General features: G+C 34.7%; 2 protein-coding genes across 9 annotated transcripts; both read right to left on the bottom strand.

Moving 5' to 3' along the window:
- Window positions 1-2,318: 2,318 nt before the first annotated feature.
- Window positions 2,319-7,423, bottom strand: LOC108208991 (protein NSP-INTERACTING KINASE 1). Of its 2 annotated transcripts, XM_064088015.1 has the most exons (12): window positions 7,198-7,420; window positions 6,963-7,115; window positions 6,726-6,858; window positions 6,558-6,629; window positions 6,329-6,472; window positions 6,168-6,239; window positions 6,026-6,085; window positions 5,687-5,784; window positions 5,431-5,580; window positions 5,001-5,342; window positions 4,527-4,906; window positions 3,720-4,265 (listed from the first exon to the last, which is right to left on the bottom strand). In XM_064088015.1, the coding sequence occupies exons 2-12, from the start codon at window positions 7,060-7,062 to the stop codon at window positions 3,942-3,944; spliced, it is 1,875 nt and encodes a 624-aa protein (XP_063944085.1). In that variant the 5' UTR covers window positions 7,063-7,115; window positions 7,198-7,420; the 3' UTR covers window positions 3,720-3,941. The 2 variants fall into 2 exon arrangements, with proteins under 2 accessions (XP_017235153.1, XP_063944085.1); XM_017379664.2 differs by lacking the exon at window positions 3,720-4,265 and adding an exon at window positions 2,319-2,842 and having other exon boundaries at window positions 6,963-7,423.
- A 2,753-nt stretch (window positions 7,424-10,176) lies between these two features.
- On the bottom strand, window positions 10,177-14,244 carry LOC108208990 (pentatricopeptide repeat-containing protein At3g02490, mitochondrial). 7 transcript variants are annotated; one of them, XR_010289137.1, is made up of 3 exons: window positions 12,100-14,244; window positions 10,799-10,931; window positions 10,177-10,570 (listed from the first exon to the last, which is right to left on the bottom strand). XR_010289137.1 is itself a non-coding variant. In XM_017379656.2 (2 exons), the coding sequence occupies exon 1, from the start codon at window positions 14,070-14,072 to the stop codon at window positions 12,144-12,146; it is 1,929 nt and encodes a 642-aa protein (XP_017235145.1). In that variant the 5' UTR covers window positions 14,073-14,244; the 3' UTR covers window positions 10,177-10,570; window positions 12,100-12,143. The 7 variants fall into 7 exon arrangements, 6 of the variants coding, with proteins under 6 accessions (XP_017235145.1, XP_017235149.1, XP_017235148.1 ...); XM_017379656.2 differs by lacking the exon at window positions 10,799-10,931; XM_017379660.2 differs by lacking the exon at window positions 10,799-10,931 and having other exon boundaries at window positions 10,177-10,498.
- Window positions 14,245-16,269: the final 2,025 nt, after the last annotated feature.

Genomic DNA, 16,269 nt, shown 5'->3' with positions numbered 1-16,269 from the left:
CCAGGTGTCAATCTTGTAACTGGACCGATCTAGTACAGCCGCAAGTTATATTAATGTTGGTTACTTGGTGTTGCCTAAGTTTAGGTATCCCAAACTGACTGAAATTTAGCTAGATGTTGGTTGGCTAGCTACACTACTTGATTGTGGTTGCTTCAATATTAATTGTTGCCAGAAGCTTTTGTAAATCGTATCCATACATCAACTTACATGAAATGGTCAACAGTCGACACCATTAGGTAAAGTGCTTCATCTGATAAATCACGTTTTCAAGACTTGAGTTGCATTAATATGATTCTTAGTATTACTACAAACTAAATTACACGACTAATTCTTTTTGCAGGGTTGCTGATACAACAAACTAAGAAGCCGTTTAGGTAAGTTTAAAAAAAATGATTTTTTATATAAAATAAAGAAGTAGATTAGATTTGAGAAAAAAAAAACAAGTTAATCAAGTGTTTGAAAAATAAGTAGAAGCTCTGAGGGAGAGCCTAGTATTCTCACTTTCTTAAAAATGTTTCTAGCTACTTATTTAGACAAACAGGTCAAGATAAGCAAAAGCCATAAGCAATTTCTGCTTCTTAAAAACAAACAGAGTCTAAATTAACATGTTCATTTGTTTAACGTTTTCACTTCTTAACATATGTTTTAAGACCTGTGCAAAATATAATTTTATAATTTCCTTCTAAAATTTTCTGTTTTTTTTATAAAAGTTTAAAATTGAATTAATTATAAAATTATATTTTATAGGATTACGAAGGGAGTGCAAAATTATCATGCAGGGACGTGGGTGGCTGGGTATCACTCGGTTCCTAATAGGAGATGGGGCTGGAGATATCACACACCTCCAATAAGATTATGCCATGGGAGGAGGGGAGTGGATGAGGATCCACAAGAACCACAAATCTCGGGTCGACAGTGATGTAGATTCACTGTTTGTGAAATGGGTCCGGGTCCAGGTCCAGCCAGATATAGGGATATACATGTTTTGCATGATCAATAAATTTGATGTGTGCCCCTAGCCTAGTGCTCGCTCTAATTATTTTGTTCGCACTGTTTTGTCACCCTCAACTTTGCAATTCTAATTTTACGTCAATATCTTTGTGGTTATCAATATCTTTGTGGTTATCTATAAATAAGATTTTAAGACCAAAATATGAATCAATCTAATGATAATCCCTATACGATTTGCAGTGCCAAAGTTGATGGTGCATTAACGTATAAAAAGGTTGCACTCGCTTTTCCTGCTCTTTCGAGGGCAACTTGGATGCAGCTCTTCCTTGTAATCTTGACAAATGCGTTAATTTATTTATTTTCAACATAAAACTATCAGTAACTGTGATATCCAACTATTTGCAAGAATTCTAAATATGTCAAGAAATCCAGCTATATGTTCCTGCTGGTTTCGAGCATTTTCTAAACTTCCCTGCGTAACGTAGAAGACAAAGTCTGGTATGTTTCAGACTGTCATCTATCGGTGTCTGAATTTAAGGAGCACTCGGTTCCAACAGGTTCTATATGTTTATTTACATGCATTTCGAAATTTTTATTAAATATAGTTATATAATATTTTTTTATTTTTTAATAAAATTTTAACATCAGACTTGTATTTAGAAATAGAAAATTTAAAAAAATGTTATGAAACTATGTTTGTAAAAAAATATTAAAAAGAGTGCCAACAAGTAATGTGTACAATTTAATGCGACGGGATGACTAGTGTCTAAAAGCGTAAATCAGAATTAATCGGTGGAGATATCAATAAATCGGATAATTGGAATTAATTGAATGATTAATAGGATATATTAAAATAATAAATAAATATTTATTTATTAAAATTTGTTATACTAATTTTAAAAAAATATAATATTATTAATCAGATTTAAAAAATAATCGACATAATAACTTGTAGGATTTTTCTCTTAATCCTGCAAAGAGGCTTGGACTTTGGAGCCTTAAGAATTGACAAAGAGGCTTGGAGCCTATTACTTTGTACAATAGGCCCGAGCACAAAAGCAAAATGATAAGCTCAAATGAGAGTCCATTTTGCGTTGGGCTCATCACTGCAGATATGCGAGACCACAAGTCCACAATAATAAAGCTACATACAGTTCCAAATGCACACATCTGGTGGCATTTACCCGCTTACTTTCGACGATTTTTTTCCACATTGTGTTAACAAAAAATTTATGTAACTAGCATGCACCTCAGTTCTAACACCTAAATTTTATTCCTCGTTTTTGTTACATATATCTTATTGAAGTCTAAAAAAAAAAAAGATACAAATTTGATTACCTCTGTTTAGTTTTTTTTTTTTTGATAATATTACCTCTATTTAATTTAATTCAATTCAATTCCTGGAATACAAATCTGTACATTAAACAGATACCATCAAAGCCTGCACCTATATAAAATTACGATTGGCATTTTAGGACTTTTCCCGCCACTTATAACTTTTTAAACTATATTTTCCTCTCACAATTCTACATTCCCAGCAAACTCCTGAACCAACAACAGACTCAAATCATCTAGGGCCAGACAGTTCAATGGCCTGGACATTAATCACTATCGAGTCGTCGGTGAGGTCCGAAAATCGCTCCGATGAGGACAGTTCTTGTGTTCTGTATTTGCTTGAGTCCACTTTCTGGGATGTTTCCCATCTTTCTACTAGTCCATCACCTTCAAGCATTCGTACCACTTCAGACATTTTCGGCCTGTGGCCTGGCAAGTACTGAGTGCACAAGAGAGCCACTTGCACTATTTCTTCTAGCTCGATTAAGTCGTAATTGTTCTTCAAATCCTTGTCAACTAGTATATCTAGCTTCTTTTCTTGATGAATCTTTTTTACCTGCATTGTTTCAGAATCTCATGTCAGACCAAACTCTCTAAGCTGGTTTCGAGCATGTTCTAAACTTCCCGGTGTAATGTACAAGACAAATTCTGGCATGTTTCAGACTGTCAGCTATCAGTGTCTGGATTTAAAGAGTCTCGTTTCGAGACTTTTATCAAATATTGTTTCATAATATTATTATTATTATTATTATTATTATTATTAAAAGTTAGACTTTTATTCAGAAAAAAGAATTTTTTAAAAAATATTATTAAATTCTATTTTAAAGAAGTCTTAAAAATAGTACTAAAAAGTCATGTATACAATTTAATGAGACGAAGGTAGTACGTCTAAAAGCGAAAATCGGAATTAATCGGTGGAGATATCAAGTAATCGGGAATTGAAATTAATTTGAATGATTAATTGGATATATTAAAATAATATAATAATATTTAATTTATTAAAATTTATTATACTAATTTTTTTAAAAATAATATATAATTAATCAGATTTAAAAAATAATCGACATAATAACTTTTAGGATTTTACTGTTAATCCTGCAAAGAGGCTTGGACTTTGGAGCCTTAATAAATGACAAAGAGGCTTGGAGCCTCTTACTTTGTACAATAGGCCCGAGTACAAAAACAAAATGATAAGCTCAAATGAGAGTCCATTTTGTGTTGGGCTCATCACTGCAGAATGCAGATATGCGAGACCACAATAAAGCTACATACAGTTTCAAATGCATATCCGGGGGCAAAAATTCATTTCCTCGATTTTGTTCCAGATTTGTATTCACAAATATTTATTTCGCTAGCATGCACCTCAGTTCAAAAAGAATAAATACTACTATTGTTTTCGTTACATTATCTATTGAAGTCAAGAAAAATAAAGATACAAATTTGAATAACTCTATTTAATTTAATTCAATTTAATTCCTGGAATACAGATCTGTACATTAAACAGATACCATCAAAGCCTGCACCTATATGTTATGCAAAATAAAATTACGATTGGCATTTTAGGACTTTTCCCGCCACTTATAACTTTTTAAACTATATTTTCCTCTCACAATTCTACATTCTCAACAAACTCCAGAACCAACGACAGACTCAAATCATCTGGGGCCAGACAGTTCAATGGCCTGGACATTAATCACTATCGAGTCGTCAGTGAGGTCCGAAAATCGCTCCGATGAGGACAGTTCTTGTGTTCTGTATTTGCTTGAGTCCACTTTCTGGGATGTTTCCCATCTTTCTACTAGTCCATCACCTTCAAGCATTCGTACCACCTCAGACATTTTCGGCCTGTGGCCTGGCAAGTATTGAGTGCATAACAGAGCCACTTGTACTATCTCTTCGAGCTCAATTAAGTCGTAATTGTTCTTCAAATCCTTGTCAACTAGTATATCTAGCTTCTTTTCTTGATGAATCTTTTTCACCTGCATTGTTTCAGAATCTCATGTCAGACCAAACTCTCTAATCACTTTTCACTACTAAGGTCTGTTAAAATCTAACATAATTATATGCTATGTTCTAGAAACTAGAGCAGCTGTATGGTAAGAAAAACTAAAAACACATGGTTGATTTGAATCCTATTCAAATACTATTCTTGCATCAGTATAAATTTTTCAAAAAATATACTTTACTCTAACAGCGCTAATTTTCTGCCGTTTTAATTGTAGGGTATAGAATGTGCTCACCCAGTCTAATATGGCTCCTTTCTGATTAGCTGCCTTGCCAAATTCTAGAGCTCTGTGTCCTGTTAATAGCTCAAGGAGTAGAATTCCGAATCCAAAAACATCTGTCTTCTCAGAGGACTGGCCAGTGGAGAGATATTCAGGGGCTATGTGCCCCACGGTGCCCCTTACTGCTGTTGTCACATGGGAATCCTGATGATTCAAAAGCTTTGCTAATCCGAAATCTCCTACAACTGCCTCACAATAGTCATCAAGCAATATATTGGCTGCTTTAACATCTCTATGAATGATCTTGGGATCACATTGCTCATGGAGGTACAGTAATCCCCTCGCAGCTCCTAAAGCGATCCTTTTCCTTACTCCCCAATCAAGAACTGGTTTTGCTGTTAAGTGAACATTAATTCACATAATTAATACCGGAATTCAGATCTTAAAATTTGTAGATTGTGGTCAGAAAGATATGAATAATGCTATTACCTTTGAGACGCGAAGCAACACTTCCATTTGACATGAATGGATATACAAGGAGTTTCTCAGTGGAAGTCATACAAAATCCATGAAGTCCAAGGAGGTTTCGGTGCACAGCTAAACTGATCATCTCAACTTCTGTTTGGAATTGTCTTTCTCCCCCAGCTGTGCTGCCATCTTTTAGTCTTTTAACGGCCACAGGAGTGCCATCTTGAAGATAACCCTTGTAAACATTTCCGAAACCCCCTTTTCCCAATATGTTTTTATTGCTAAAATTGTTGGTAGCAATTTGAAGTTCCCTCAGGGGAAACCTCTTTAAATTTCCAAGAGAAACTTCCTCATGATGCCTATCTGAAATTTTGTAGATGCTGTTTAAGAATTTTGTAATTGTGGACTAAATCTATTGCTTTACTAGTAAAATTTATCAAATTTAACAAACCTTTAACATCAAAGAAATTTTGCTGATTATGCCTTTGCCTCCACCACAACAGCAGCCCAAGTCCCAAGATGAGGAAAGAGATGCAACCAACGCTAGAGCCTATGGCAATGGAAAGCTTGTGGCTTTTGGCTCTTCTCATATATGCAGCAGCTTCAAGGGCATCAAAATTCTTGGTAAGTACAATTAAGAGTACAAAACATGGTATATAGCAAAGAAATTCATCAGAATATAGTAGACTAAAGTCTTAATTACATACTTTCTGTCCTATTCAAAGGCATAGACATGGGCATAAGTGTTGTTCCATAGCATTCAGGCTCCGCGCCAGTTGCACATATAAGAGGGTTCCCAAAAATGCTGCAATAACACGATAATATTTGAGCTACACTTGTTAAGCAACAATTTCTATATGAAGGGAAGTGAATAGAGAGTTCCATGTGCTTGTTTGTTTTTTTGTAAGTTCTATAACCTATATGAGACATAAGGTGAATGTATATAGATCAGATTTTTAAGTGTGTCAGTGATCAAAAACCTCTCATAAGCTTTAAAAAACTGAGTAAAAAAAATACATATGCAAAATGACATGTACGACTCTTACTTGAATTCTTTAGAAGGAAATCTCGGTACAGGGGCACTTAAGTTGTTGAAAGATAAATCTCTGAATCGAGGAAAAAAGTCATATCAATACCGAATTATTATCAAGAAAGATGCAAATGATTAATAAAAGTTAGTGATTTTACACAAAGGTAAGCTGAGTCATATTGGCCAATGATCCTGGAATTTTTCCAGACAGTGTGTTGTTATTGAGCCTCCTGAAGCAATTGGGGAACAAGTTACAATCTTTTTAATAAAAAATTGTGTAAATACGATTCACAGAACAATAGTGTAAATTTGTGATTACAGGTATTGTAGACTTTTTAAATGGCTCAGAGTAAAGGGAATTTCTCCGGTGAAGTGATTATCAGAAAGATCAAGAGTGTGCAGCTTTCTAAGCCTCCCCAGCTCTGCTGGAATCGGACCGGTTATGTTATTGTTTTGTAAGAGTCTGCAACATATCATCCCCAAAATCAGTAACAAAATTTTTAGCAGGCCTATTTCAAATACACATAAAAATAACACGAAATACTTACATGATCTGAAGATTTGTTAAATTGCCAATGCTGGGGGAAAGAATGCCAGATAATTTTTGGCTTGGAGTTCCCCTGAGAGAAAACAATGATCATGCATACTCATGATACTATAGATATAAATTAGTAAAATGTTTTGCAATGAAATTAGATATCATCCAGAGGACTTACAGGCCAATGACCAAGCTTTCAGAAGAACAGGTAACCATTGTCCAACTGCATGGATCAACAGCATCACCATCCCAATTATCAAGAACACCATGAGGGTCAGCCAAAAAAGCTTTTATGCCCATTAAGGCTTGCACTGTAATTTTCTTGGCATTAGACACAAGAACAAAGAAAAGAGGAAAAAAAACAAATGTGATTTCCACCCTTGACTAACTTAGTAAAGAAAGCTTTAGTTTTCACCTTCAAAGTTTACACCTTTGGAAGAAAGCAAACCATTTGAAGGGCAAGAAAACCAGAGAAATGTGAAAAACCAGAACACTGCCTTAATCTCCCTTGTCATCTTATTCAGACTATTGAGTTCATAAGCCACTATAGACACCCAGATGCCAGAACCTGCTTATTGTGAGTGGTGAGCAATTTCAAAAAGAGCTGGAGGAGTAAAAATAAATTGGTTCTGGTTTGTTAATGCAATGACCTCTATATCAATACCACTCACTTCTAGCTTTCCATAACAAAAAATCCAGATTACTTCAGTCTCTGCCTGACCCCCCAAAAGTAAGAAAAGCACTCAGTCTTTGTGTAGTAGATAGAGAAGTAGCATGCTCTGTCACTGGGGTCAGGTTTTTCAAGTACAGACTAAAGAATATATTTATATCATTTCCTTGAACTAGACTGACTAAACTTGAAACAACTACAAAACAGTAAAACACTAACCAAATCTATATATTTCATCAAAAGACATGGAAGCCCTTGGTGGTTCAATAATTTTAGATTTGCATAATATGAATTGTGTTTACTATTAGTATTTGTTATTTTAGATACAAGTTGAAGATAGTATATTTCGAAATATTCTGAGTATGGGCTAGTGAGTCTTTAGTCATTTTATAGCCTAGAAACCAGTGTTTTATTTGTCTTGTCCTGCTGGATTCATTTGGACTATTTAAGATTGGAAAATTGTTAATGATATGTGTTTTACTAGGGACACTAAGGAATCTTAACATTCCCTGAGCTTGGCCATCCATTAAAGTCCCAAATTGTAGCTTTTATATATAATATAACAAGAATTTGAGAATCTCTATGGTGGGAGGTTGAGATTGATGATGGGGGGTTAGGAGGTTTGGTCACCTTCTCCTATGACCATATTGAGTGCATGGATGATGAATGTGATGAGAACAACAGCAAATCTTTGTTGGCTCATGCTTTTTAATCCAATTACTAACAAAGACTTTTGGTTTAAATCCTACTCTACTTTATTTATAAAGGAACACTCTTTATGTGAGATTTGCTTTATTGATTCCACAAACCACTATCACTAAACACATTTTTGCATGACTTCTCAGTACCTGCAGCAGACCAGTTTTCTAAAGTATAATCAAAAGACCAAACCTTTTCATGGCAAAGCTGCTCCCTCTCTATCATGAATTAAAAAACAAACCCCTTTTCTAAATTATGTATATTATAATGCAACATTTGAAGTGAGCTCCACTAAAAATTTATTGTTGAGAAGATCTTAAATACTTGCATAGTTGCATGCACACCTTAGCCATGTGAAGGACCAGATGGAAAGAAAAAAAAATTGACCCAACAGAAGAAAAGAGCAAGACCAAGGTGGTCTTGTGGTGGAAAATGACAAACTTGGACATTAATTAACCACTTATAAGTTCAAAACAACCGGGTATGATTGTCATATTCTCAGTTAAACCACCAAAAACAAAAAATTTACTCACCACAAACCTGGGACCATTGGATACCAAACCTATAAGCTAATGATCTGATTAGGTTTTTGTTGTGTTGGGCTGCATTATGTTATGTGTCATATTACTGGAAATGAAGAAACACATTGGGGGTAGATGGTTAATATTCTTAGACATATACTTAGCTTAAAGAGGAAAATAATTGATGGGGAATCTTCAAAAAATTGAGTGTGGCGGAGTAGCCTTTTTTATGAATTATATGAACTGTGGAGCTACAGCTACATTGTTCGTAGACTGATGAGTGATGACTGACTGGTGACAACTGATCAAGGAAGGAAGTTTACGACTAGCCTTCTACATATGCTTTCTTTGTTTTGTGTTGTCTTGTACCGCGCTTCTGAGTGCAAATGTGTACACTGAAATCTCCTCTTTCCGTTTTTTTAATAACCAAACCAAACATATTCAGTATATCTCGCTTAGAGCAGGGTCTGAGGAGGGTGAGATGTACGCAGACCATGCCCCCACCTTTAAAGTAGAGAGGCTGTTTCCGTGTGAAGACCCCCGACTTAGTGCAAAACAAATGATTAGTGTGTGATACGATATTAATATTCAAGCGGTTTCTAAATTTCTAAATTTCTTCTAAGACCATTGATTTTAGTAAAGTAGGATTTAACGTTTTACACAGATGCAGGCTCCCTCAAAGTGTGATAATAATGCTTACTCCAAGGAAAATAATCATAGAAGTACAGTAGGTTACACATGCAATGGAGGAGGTCTGAGCTGAGGACATAAGAACAAGACACTGCGCATCATCCAAATATAATTTGGGCCCCTTTTGTCCATATATGTGATAACATATATACACACGAAAATGGAAAAATAAAAAAGGGGGAATTGTTACATGGCTGGTAGGTAATTGTCTGGTATATATATAAGTTAGCATGTACTAGTATATTTTTATATCAGTTCAATTCTCGTTTCTTTTCTTGCCGAAGCACGCAGCCGCTTTAACGGATTTAGGATTTAAGTGGATATTCATGACGGTGAGATGTTGCACAGGTCACTCTCGGAATTAATTCAAATATGCCCCGTATAGAAAATAATATAATAGGATAAAATTTTGATTAAATATATATATGTAGCTGTAGGCTCCGAAACGAGCCCATTGACGCTAGCTTTTCCCACGCCGATGGTGTGTTAATCATCACCCAAACAAAATAATACACGCCACGCCGTTGCTTTTGCACTGTTCTTTTCCTAAAAGCCACTCATCTTTATTGGGGACTGCAAGATGGGCTTCCATTTTCCATTTCATCATTCATACAGTGTCATTCTTGGAAACAATGCTCATCAAATTGGCCCTCACATTAGTAACACCACTAGACTATTGTATTGTCGTAAATAAATTTATAAATTGGCTTAGGTTTAGGCCGACTGCTTTCGGCAAAAAGTTTCTTCAATTCTTGATATGAAATTAGGTAAAGATAATCATATTTTGCTAGTACGATTGGGAGTCCTTTGGCAATAATACTATAGAGCAAGCACTGTGCTCGCTCATCTGCAAGACTGCAACTTTTGCTAGCTGATTAATTTAAAACATATGGTGATGCACAGTGAAAACGAGTACAGAGTCTACATATACCAAGAAAACTACAGTTCACACAGTATTTTGCTGTATTTTGGTCCCCTTGGTCCTTTGTAGTTTAGATGTATTTATTTGACAAACAGAACAAAATTAGACAACTGAATAGCCCCCGGGGTAATAGCAACTAATCATCACCACTTGATTGCCGTTTGTCCTAACTTGCTTTTAATCAACAGATATTCAAGGTCCCTCGTAAAATGTGTTTTAATTCTTATTCCTCTTTTCTACAAACAATTCTCTGAAACAATAACAAAATTCAATAATACTTGAGAAGAGACAGAAGACCTAATCCGCGGCCAGGTTTAGTCACGCTCACCGCGTTTTGTTCATTGACGGGTCTCATTCAGTCCCTTCAAACACCAGAATGCACACAACCTATCCACCTCCTTCATAAAAGCTGCTGCACCAGGATTGGAATTCATTCATGCTCCGCACTGCTGGAATACACATGGTAGTGGTCATTATAAGGTTCCATGGACAGATTGAAGGCTGATAATGATATGTCATTTCTGCACAGAAATTTAGGACCCAAATAGTTGATCAAGACATACAGAAGGCAATAAGGCAGATAAACAACAGTGATGTAACTGGCCAATAGTTCAAGACAGATAATGTATAGAATAACAGTGAACGTTGAACACTGTTTGTTTTTTAAACAACAGTGAAAAGTGAAAACATTTAATAACAAGCAGGAAATAGATCTACTAGCATCAAACCAATCAGACTCCTTATTTCACCTCAATAACCATGTCAGCTGCGCAAGCAAGTGGGCAGTAAACACACATAATTCTCAAAATGTTGCAACAAGTTTGACCACTCTATATCGATCCAACACTTCCGACCACAATCCGGTAAGGTGTCCTGTAAAAGCTATTCTAGGTATAAAACAATTGGTGCAGTAAACAACTTGCATCTGATATTTAGGCAGAGCAGAAAAGAAAAGGAAAATGAGTTGCAGCCTAGGAGCTATATAAGCTTCAATTTGATGATTCAATATCAATCAAATGGATCATAGAAGTCCCACAACTTGATCTCAGATTCATGGAATTTCCTATAGCAATAAAACATAGTATAGCTTTTGCTTTGCATATTATGAGCATAGTATAAAGAATAATGACCACATATGGTTGATCAGAAATTCAGAACTTGCAAACAGACACTTGAGGTTCCATTACCAAGTCACATTGCCATCTATTAACAATCCTGGATGAACAGCATGAGTTGGCATGTAAAGACGACAGAGTGTCACCTTACGCAAACGTGACACAACACCAAGAACAATGGCCAACCATATGCTACAAGTAACACGTTTTTCAGCTTAAAACCAAAAATAAAATTAAAAAAAGTCAGCCCAATATACATTAGATGCAATTACAATATCAAAACCTCTCAATATTTAAATGATTCTAATTTGTTTAAAGACCATCAAATACTAGAATTACAAAACTCAACAGATACTCACCACGGTCTCGTCATCTTTGTAGTAATTGGCAGTGTTTTGGTATATGAACTTTAACTTTCAGGGCAAATGGGAAGATAAAACATAATTAACATTTGCAAATTTGAGTGAGAATCTTCCATGGACACAATATGATATTACACATACCTAAGATATTCAGTTTTACCTACATCTGCTACTATAAATTAAAAGTACTTCCAGATCTTCAAAAAGCTCGTGTCTTACATTAGATATAATGACAAGGATATACTTGCAGAGACTTTTCAAGTTCTATATCATACTTATACAGCTTAGTTTGTCACACAATAATTTTACATGGCATAGCTGGCACAAATAACACAGAAGGCTTCAAATAAGTGTCATTTAAATGCATCATCAAGCACTGCAAAGTGCATACTGGCAAGCATGTTATGAAATGAGCTGACTCGAGCAAGATTTATTTTAAGCGAAAACAATGCAAAGAGCATCTCAACGTCTGATCCGATCATGCAAATAGATATGCCCTCATATACACTTAATTGATATGGGACTGTTTATGTAAAATGACAAGCACAAACTAGGAAAAAGGAAACTACTTACTCAAATTGTTAAATTGTAATTTATTTGGCGTACCCACCGAATTTCTAAGCCGTCGTGGCACATTCAGCAACAGTTTCCTTGGAAGTTTGTTTAGAGTAGAAGAGATTTAAAACATCAGCATTGTTTCGGATAAAACGTGGACATTGAGAAAGGAAATTTTGTGCTTCATCGTGCTTTCCAGCCTTAAAATATGCTTCAAATAAATGAAGATAAACAGCCTTAGCAGGAAACCTCTTCACAGTCATCGATTTCAGCAGCATTATAGCATCATCTACAGTTCCAGTTTTTGAAATGTACTCAAGGAAAGGATCCAAGAAAGGAGGAAAACCTTGAGTTTTCATCAAACCAAGAAGGTTCAGAGCTTCTTTAAAATGCCCCTGAACCAATAGCTTTCTGGTCAATGCTTTGTAGGTAGTATGTTGAGGTTTTAACTGTTTATCAACGACCAGAGCAGCAAGAAGCCCAAATGCATCCTTTGATCTGTTCTTAGAGCAATAAGCAGTCACCAACAGTCCAAAAGGGTAGCCAGCACTTAATGGCCCCTCCTTTTCTATCATCTTTCGTATACAGTCGGAAGCTTTATCTAGATGACCAGCCACATAGTGCCCTTCAACTAAAGACACCCAAGTCTGATAATTAAGATCACTACCAGATGCTTCAATTCTATCAATGAACTCAAGCGCTTCATCCTTTTCTCCTTCACTGCTTAAACGAAAAGCAATTTTACTCTGCAAGTTATCACTGAGCGAGAGGCCACCTTCTTCCATTGCGTTCAAAATTTTAGTGCAGTCCTTAAAGCTCGTCAATGATTTGAGAACAGTGTTAAGATTTGAACTTGTCAACACGTTCCCACTCTCCGTAAATGCTTTCACAACTCTCTTAAACAATTCCATATCAGGATTATCACCAACTATTATTTTCCTCAAAAGAAATGTACAGTCCTGCACTGAAGGCTTATTAACACCACCCATAGCAAACTCATACAACATCACTGCATCCTGCATCAACTTTTTCTTCATAAACTGATTAAAGACATGTATGTAAGTCTCACTTGTCATTTGATAACCAGCACCTCTCATTTCGTCAACCACTCGCCAGAATTTATCAGTGTAACCCTCTCTGCCTAACACCCTAGCCATCATATCATATGTCCATTCATCATGCTTAAACAAGCCACTCTCCTCTACCCACCTAAAAAATACCAAACTTTTATTCGGATCCAACCCAAGCTTCTCCACCACCATTGCAACCAAATTATTCGAATACGAAACACCCATCAACTCCTTCTCCACATCATCCCCCCACACATTCTTCTCAAAAGCCTTTGAAACCCTCATACAAACCTTCTCAAACGAATTATCTGTCGACCCCGAAGCAAACAGCTCCTCCAACTTCCCCAAATCACCCTTCAACCCATCCTTCTCAAATTTCTTCGAAACCCTGACCACAGTTCCCCTATTCACACCATACCCTTTACTCTTCATAACCCCAACCAACTCCCAAAACTCCTTCACCAGCCCATTCTCCCCCAAGATCCCCAACATATAATTATAACATTTTGAGCTCAATTTCTCATTACTCACCTCAGAAACCCAATCAAAAAGCCTTCTAGCAACACCAACATCAGTATTAGGACTTTGCAAAACACTCAACACCAAATCATGATTAACAACTACATTATTACTCTCTAATTCTTGCTTATATTCATCAATTTTAAGTGATTTAGCAAACACATCAGTCACAACTGCAATCTGATCCGAATCTTTATGAGCAACAGCAGCTTCAGATGATGAAAAAAATCGCAAACTAGAAAATCTAGGGTTTTGAAAAAGGGGTTTTGTTGCAGGTAAGCTGGGAATAGAACGAGAGAGAAATGACGAGTGTACCTGATGAGGGGATATAATGAGTTGAGAGGAATGGCGGGAAATGTTGCCTCGGGATCTGAGAAGGAGGAGTCGCCATTGATTTCTCATATTTGTGGTTTTAGGGTTTAGGTTTTTTTTGATTTAATCGTGCCGATGGAGATGGAGCAGCGACATGCTGAGTTTTGGGGGTTTCTTAGGGTTTAGGAGGGCGGCGGATCCGGATCGGGTTTTTGTAGTTTGAATGGACTACGAGAGTTGCGGGTCGACCCGGTCCAGATTTCAGTCTTCAGACTTCAGAGTTCATGTGTGAATTTATTCCGCGCAGCCGGCACAGGAAAAGAAAAATGCTCAATTATATTTTTATGGAAACGTAAATCTAAAACTTATAGATTTATCAAGTCGATGAGACGTGATCTGTGATTCTGTATTGCAAAACACTTGTCCATTACATAAATTTGCAAACTTATAGATTATAATAATTTCTTATTTTCCTTTTAAATTGTTATTTTTTTGTGTTCACTGAATTGCAACCATGAATTTGATGCATCGTATTACGACATAACTAAAAAAAAATTGACACGATTTAAATAATGAGTGTCTTCCGTGAATTTTTAACTTTATTTATTTCAAAATTTTTGTAAATGTTATTGTAAATTGAATTTATCTTCATATGTTAATGTTATTATAGACTTTTCGTCAAGTTGATTTCTAGGCTTTTTGATAAATCACTTCTTTGTAAATTTCATTAAAATTTATATTTTTATATAATGATTAGATTTTGTTTTACGAGATTGTTTGAATCTATTACACGAGAATTTTTAATAAAATTTTCAAATTTATATATAGCTTCTCAGTATATTTTCTGAATTTATAATATGAGACTTTTTATATAATATCTTAATTTTATTATAAAAGAATTCTTAATGCATATACTATGTTGAAAAGTCAACTCTCCAATAAATTATTTTTGAGAAATCTTGATAAATTTTCATATATTTTAGAGAAAATTGACACATAAATAATAGTGTAAATAGGTCGCTTTTCCTATACATTCATTCTAATTTCATTAGTATTGCAAAAAAAATGTTTATAAAAGATTGTATGTTAGAAAATTAAATAATTATCTATAATTAGCCTTTAACCCGTGCGAAACACGGATGGGTATATAGTTCGTAATTTATTATTTATAATTTAAATTTTAACATCATTTTATTAGTATTTTAGTATTAATGGATTGAATTTTAATTAAATTATATTATTCAACTGACTCTATTTTCTTCCGATTACTTGAAAATGGGCAAACCCTAATGTGTATGTCACGATTTTAGTACATTTAATCCGAATTTAGTAGACGTAGATTTAAAAAAAAAAATTCAAATCTTTTCCAAACATAGCCGATCGTGTAATACCTTTGAAAGATTTCTGATCTTGATTTTTTTTGACAACAATAACTTTTAAGATTAGAGTTAATAAAGAATTATGTAATGGTTCGTGTTTATATTGATAGAACACGTTAAAGTTAAAAAGAGCTATATGAAGGGTCTTGTTAAAAAAAGATATTCAAAATTTGTATATTTATAATTTTATTTATAACATCATTATAATTTTTTTATTGAAATATTATATGATAATAAATTGTTATGAGTGTTTTTAGTATTTAAAACTGTTTAACCATATAATACTAATAGACTCCATTTGTAGATTTGTAGTACGAAAAAGAGAATACCAAACCAAAATATGATAGGCTCCACATTTGTAGACTTAGTACCAAAAGGAGGTACCAAACCAAAAAATATAACTAAAACTTTGGATTACAAATTATATCCATGTTGGCTTATTATAGTATAGTATAGATTACAAATCGGTGCGTCGAATCAAATTTGAAACCTACTAATTTTTTATTTTTTTTAGAAAAAGCATTTGAAAAAACCTACTCGAAATGATGCAAAAAAAAAAACGTATAAAAGTCATTCTGTTAACCGAGGCGAGCATGATTTATTACATTTCTATTTCCTTCAAATAATTTCCAAAAATCATATTAGTCAGAAGTTATTATGAATATTTTAAAATATATCAACTTTTTACAAATTATTTACAAAAGTATTGTCAAAATTGAAAATTTTAACCTCTGGATTCGAAATACCCGGTATTGGCCATAATTCACATAAACATTATGTAGTCTCAGTAAAAGAGGAAAGGTTAACGATTTACCGGTATCGAAGAACCCTAGATGTTGTTGGAGGAAAGGATCGTCAACAAGGCTTTCTAGTTCGTTGTAGATTCTTATCCAAGACTTGTATCATTT

This window comes from Daucus carota, chromosome 2, assembly GCF_001625215.2.
Source record: "Daucus carota subsp. sativus chromosome 2, DH1 v3.0, whole genome shotgun sequence".
NCBI lineage: Eukaryota > Viridiplantae > Streptophyta > Magnoliopsida > Apiales > Apiaceae > Daucus > Daucus carota.
Note: the sequence above shows the minus strand (reverse complement) of the source record. Positions and strands in the feature narration are given on the sequence as shown.